This window comes from Prionailurus viverrinus, chromosome C2 (genome assembly GCF_022837055.1).
Source record: "Prionailurus viverrinus isolate Anna chromosome C2, UM_Priviv_1.0, whole genome shotgun sequence".
NCBI lineage: Eukaryota > Metazoa > Chordata > Mammalia > Carnivora > Felidae > Prionailurus > Prionailurus viverrinus.
Window position 1 is genome coordinate 145,047,550 of NC_062569.1, and position 6,409 is coordinate 145,053,958.

General features: G+C 41.7%; 1 protein-coding gene across 1 annotated transcript; it reads right to left on the minus strand.

The window, feature by feature from the left end:
* Window positions 1-2,739: 2,739 nt before the first annotated feature.
* CLDN8 (claudin 8) lies at window positions 2,740-4,836 on the minus strand. The gene has a single exon (XM_047875500.1). The coding sequence runs from the start codon at window positions 4,658-4,660 to the stop codon at window positions 3,983-3,985; it is 678 nt and encodes a 225-aa protein (XP_047731456.1). The 5' UTR covers window positions 4,661-4,836; the 3' UTR covers window positions 2,740-3,982.
* Between the last annotated feature and the right edge of the window lie 1,573 nt (window positions 4,837-6,409).

Here is a 6,409-nt window from a genome sequence, read left to right on the forward strand (position 1 = left end):
GAAGCACAAGGCCGATGACAGGAATCTAGAAAAAGACAATGCGTCCCAAGGGAAAAAAAATGATGGATGTGAGGGACTAGAAAGCAGCAAATTAGGTAGAGTTTGAGACGGGAGCGAGAGGGGAGGAAAAGTGTAGCACAAACTGGTGACGGGGTCCACCCTGGGGGTCAGGGAGGAAGAGTGCTGTGGCCAGGGAGGTCCAGGGACCTAGGAGACGAGGTGGTGAGATCACATTTGCTGTTCACAAAGTTTAGTCTGGGAGGGGTGCCTTTGGGGAGACAATATGCGGGAGAACACAGGCTCTTGAATTAGGGTATATATATCATATAAATATTTATTTATATTTAATGCATAGACATCTATTTATATTTATTTGTATATTTATATTTATTATATACAAATGTTTGTTTTTATTTGTTTATTTACTTACATACATTTATATTTCTTTCAGGGGACGTTACATGTAACATCACTTTGAGACACGGGACGTTACATATGACATCACGTTACATATAACATGAGAGACACGGTGTCCTCCTGATCTCATATGTAATTTACAGAATTCTTAGAGGACCGCTATGGTAAAGAAAAAAAGCACCAAACACGTGGTGGGCATGAAGTGAAGGCTATATTTCTTGCGCTGGTCTCTTACTACGAGATCACAGATTCCTTGAAAACAAAAACATCCCTGGATCCCTGAAACTTAGCATAATGCAGCCTGAAAACTGTCTTTGCAGTGCAGGAGGGAGTCATTTGGAATACAGAATCGGTAGAAGGGGTGCCTAGTGTAGGCAACAGGTGGTATAGTAAGAAAGAGGGGGGAAAAAGCTCTAAGCTCTAAAGTAAGGTATCAAACCACGTCCCCTGTGTTCTTTCTATTACTTTACTTTGTTTCTTTATATAATACAGTATTAAAAAAATTTGCTTTAACATTTATTTATTTTTGAGAGAGAGAGAGAGAGAAGGAGGGGCAGACAGAGGGAGACACAGAATCCGAAGCAGCCCCCAAGGCTCTGAGCGTCAGCCCAGAGCCCGACTTGGGGCTGCAACTCACGAACTGTGAGATCATGACCCCAGCTGAAGTCGGACGCTTAACCGACTGAGCCACTCAGGTGTCCTTCCATAAAATACATTATAAAGCTACATTATAAAACATGCTCAGCCTGCCACTAATCGAATCATTTCCTAATTCCAGGACTTCTCTTTCACAATATGAAAGAAGCCCTTTGGCGTGTGAGTTATTTTGGTTTCTGAACATGGACTTTATAATTGTTACCATACTGGCTAAAAACACTGATGTGATACAGTTTGCCATGAAGATTATAAGACATTTCTCTGCCTGTCGGTTATCACCCACCAAGGCATTTGGACCTACCTTATGGCAGTGGAGCATTTCTACAAGGATTATAGGGGGTGAGGGGCATCTTAGGAAGAACTGAGATAGGAATGTGGAGGGCAGCTGGGCAAGAAAACCCAGCGGGCTGTGAGTCTAGAGGACTTTCTTTCTCAACCAGGTAGGAAAGAGATGAGATGACAGTAAACATGGAACACTGGGGAGAGACTTCAAGAGGTGGCGCCATTAGAAAAACTAGCAGTGTTATAATTGTGGTAGAGAAAAGAAGTGGAAAATAAAAATTGAGTGTGGGGCATTCGGGAGAGCTTTCTAGGTAAAAAGCACATTGGTAAAGACCGGTATTTAGAGGATTGGGTTACTTCTCCAAGGTACTCAGTTTTCCCTGATTTCGGCTCTCATGAATGGTTTGACCCAAGGGGCCAAGCATGCTTAGGATAAATTAGCACTTAGCTATTGCAAAATCACCAACCCCAGAAAAAAAAACACTAGAAGTTTTCTCAACTAATACTAGATAAGCATGGCATTTTCACATACAAAGATCCGTTGATAAGCTGAAAGATGCTGAAGAAAATCTACTTTCCCTGAACAAAAAAAGCATGAGCTGCGAAGTCACATGGTCCTTATTCTTTCTCCTGACTCTACTGGGTAATCAATGAACAATTCCCAGGTGTCCTCATCTGTGCATTGAACTAACCACATAATATTTGATGATATAATTCAGTAGAGGTCCAAATATAACTTACGTCCCTAAGACATTAGCCAGTATATTAATTGATGCTATTTCTCAGATGTAAAAATGTACTTAACTATGCAAAGTTTTTACAAAAATGACTTAATAGTGGCTTCATAGAAATGGCTTAAACATACATAATATTTACAGTATATCAATTTGTTAGAACCTACAGCAGTATCTTAATACATTACAAATATATTGTCTGCATCAAAAATTAGTGTATGAATCCAGTGGCTATAAGGAATAATGCCGTTAAACAACATATAGTATTTTATATTCTCAAAAATTAATGACGAGTCTACCTTTATCTTTCAAATGTGGCCTCTTTTTAAAATTGAAGAGTTGAGGGGCACTTGGGTGGCTCAGTAGGTTAGGCGTCTGACTTTGGCTCAGGTCAGGATCTCACTGTTTGTGAGTTCGAGCTCCGCATCAGGCTCTGTGCTGACAGCTCAGAGCCTGGAGCCTGCTTCATAGTCTGTGTCTCCCTGTCTCTCTGCCCCTCCCCTGCTCTCACTCTGTCTCTCTCTCTCTCTCTCTCAAAAATAACATTAAAACAATTTTAATAAAAAAAAATAAAATTGAAAATTTGAAAATATTAGGGTTTTAAAAAACAAGTAAATAAATAGAAAAAAGAAGAAGGAAAGACATCAAATTTATATAAAAAGCACAATTTATTAATATAAAGGACATAAAGCAGATATGTATGGTCATTTAAGTTAGAATGTGGATACAAACTTTCAAATTGAATTATCAGTTGCATCAACTTTGGGGGAGACTCAAAGCTAGAGTATTTCTATACCTCAGTAAGAATGAATAAAAAATAGAACAAGTAAAAAATGTATCTTTGATGGGATCGAAATGACAATTTAAACCTAGCCATCTACACACACCTTAGGAGCAGGTGCAGCTTGCAAAAGACAACCTGGTTTTGTTCCTTGGGGGAGCAACTAAAAACCAAGAGATATCATTTTCCTATCCTGTTATTTATATTGAGAAATGCCCAAAGTCTATAGTCAAACAGCTGTTAAAATATTCACATACATATATGATTTCTCATCAAAATGCATCCTCCTCCAATGACAAAAACTTCAGGGGAAAAACAAAATTCCCTTTCCTGACATCTTCAATGTTTCTCGGACTACAGTTTTATCTTTCTTCTCAGGATAGCCCTGGAAAAGCAGTCTGAATGCAAAGCTCCTCGACAACAGTATCTGCCTTTTAAAAGATATTCATTTAATATACAAGAAAAGAAAGGCCTCTGGGGAAAGAGGATAAAGGAGTTAGGATTTCTAGCTTGAAAAACAGGATATCAGAAAGCCATTTAACTTCCTTTACACTGCTGATTAAAACCTCCATTTTAACCTTCCGTAGGAATCGCGCGCATTAATTGCTAAGCTGTTTTTACACAATTAATATTAACCTTCTTCAATCTTATCCCCGATTCCCTTGAAAAGCAATAGTTGAGTTTTATTTATTCAGTGTATTGAATCGGTATTTCATTTAAAATAGAACCATATAAGCCTGTCTCTCTTTATGTGAGATACAGACACGCTGATCTCCATACATAACGCTGTGGCGTAGAGAAATCACACTTGTGAAACAAGACAGTCTTTAACAGTGTCATTTTGAAGTAACTGGTGAAAGACAAAGACGCATGAATCATTTTAGAAAACATGTTACTACACTTCCTAGAACAATCAAAGCACGGTGTGTGATATCTCATTCTGCTGAAATAGCTCATAGAAGCCTACATAGCCAATGCACGGTTCCTGTAATTAGTGTTAGGCAGTTAAGAATGGCAAATCAATGTTCCTTTGGATTCCATTTTTAGAGAACAGCGGTCACTTTAGTCATTGGCATGGCTTTATCGGTCAAGTTAACGACTAGCCACCAAACTACACATACTGACTTCTGGAGTACACGCTCGGTGACTTCTTTTCCACGTGATAGCTCTTTTGGGTTGTGCGGTGGGAAGGTACGGAGTACCTGTAGCTGCTGCTCTTCTCACCGGCACAAGAGACACAGCAGAACAGTGCCCCTCCAGCAATCAGCACCAGCGCCGTGGTCCAGCCTATGTAGAGAGCCTCTCCAAGCTCGTGTTTTTGGGCCGTCTCCACTATCGGGTTGTAGAACTCTCTGATGATGGAATTGGCAACCCAGCTCACAGGGATTAGCACTAGGAGACCTGTGACAATGAAGATGATTCCGGCTGTCAGCAAGATGTGACCCTTCACCTTCTCGTCGTCTCCGGTGCACCTGGTGCACTTCATGCCCAGGATGGCAGTCACGAAAGCCAGGCAGGACAGCACGGAAGCAGCACACATGAGCCCTCTGGATGCCTGCAGGTCTGGAGACAGCGCCAGCAGGGAGTCATAGACTTTGCACTGCATTCTGATGTTGGCTTGCCTCACGCAGTTCATCCACAGTCCTTCCCAGAAGTTTTCAAACACCACGATGTTGCTTCCAATGAAGGCAGACACTCTCCACTGAGGCATGATGGTGACGGCCAGCGTGCCCACCATGCCAACGCCACCAAGCACCAGTCCAGCGATCTGCAGGGCATAGGTGGCCATTATCCTCCGGGATGGGTTTTATCCCACTGGACTCCTGAGCCTGCTGGGTTGCTCTGCAGCGGGTTTCTCTGTGCCTCGGGAGAGAACAAGTTTCCTGTAGTAATGAACCCGGAGCCAGTGGTTTTTCAAAGAGCTTTCTGGCTACTTCTAGCTAGATTTAATCCAGTGTGGGCTGGCTGAGGTTCCCCCCCCCCCCCCCCCCCCGCCCCCAGCCACCACGCGTGCGCGAGCACACACACATTGACTAGGACAGGTAAACTTACAAATCAGGTGGGGCAACTTTCCTGGCCAATAAGTGGGGGGGGGATGGTAACCAGGTGTGTCTAAACCGACAAGAGATACTTGGAATGACTGGCCCTGCACATAAACATTCTTTGTCCTTCTCCGTTTTCCAAGAAGACAGCAGTATGTTTACCCGTGGGCATAATTATGAATGTTTGCACAATCATCGAGAAATGCAGCAACCTCTTGCAAACATCAAAGGTGTACTTTGTACAGGTAATTCTGAAAGTCTTTATAAGAGCTGCTGTGATCAAGGTACAAAATAAAATATCTACCTAAGAAGTTGGCTAGGACTGTCAAAATGCCAAAGTGAAAGGAGAGTAGGGGATTGATAGATTGCTCATACCTGGGAAACCACATTCTTTGGGATACATGTGATCCAAGCGGTTGATTTAATTTGTCGACAACTTCAAAGCAAGCTCTACCACAGTGAAGTCAGGGAACGCATCGCACCACGGGACAAAATTAAATGAAAGTAATTAAATATACAAGGTTGTCCTCCTCCGTGGCACCGAACACATAGTGTTCTCTTTTGAGCCAGGAAAACTATTTATTGGTGTTTTCCTGGTAATCTTGATGTGTAAGAAAAGCATTTGCAAAGACAGTAAATTCATCCACATGATTTTCTTATGTCGCAAGCACTCACAATAGCAATGGAAGAAGCGATTTATAGGTTTAGCTAATTTTGTGGCTCTACCTTTGCTGCTCTGTCTTCTTAAACTGAAGGAACTAGAATTCTTCAGATGGTACAAGAGTCCTGCATCTATATAAAACACTGATATTTCTATATAAAATATTTATAGGATAAGCTGACGGGGTCCACTGAACTGAATTATATTGGGTGTTAATTAAACTTGTCTCTAAACTGGTTTTTTTTAATGTTTATTTATTTTTTGAGAGAGAGAGAGAGCGAGAGGGAGCACAAGCAGGGGAAGAGCAGATAGAGAGGGAGACACAGAATCCGAAACAGGCTCCAGGCTCTGAGCTGTCAGCACAGAGCCTGATGTGGGGCTCGAACCCATGGCAAGGTCATGACCTGAGCTGAAGTCGGACGCTCAACCCACTGAGCCACCCAGGGGCCCCTAAACTAGTCTTTAATACCATGTCCACAGGGGGAGATAGAAGCCCCTAAATGTAGAGCAATTTGAACTGTCTCTTCTCAAAATAATGATGTTAACCATGGAGGTACTGAAATAAACATACACGCTGATTTGGGAAACCTCCACTGGCAATTTTCTCTGGAGATCATCTGGACTGTCCTGTCTTTTCAGATTTCAAGCTGTACTTTAATATTATCTTTACATCATAAAACCAGCCTTTTTTTTTTGTACAATTTTACTTCTTCCCTGTTTCCTTGCACTACCTGAAATCTGAGTATGGTGGAAAGTGTTTCTTGTTCACTTATTAAACTCTGAGACTTTAATGGTTCCCAAAAATCTGAGTAGTTTACACACAGGTTCTTGGAAC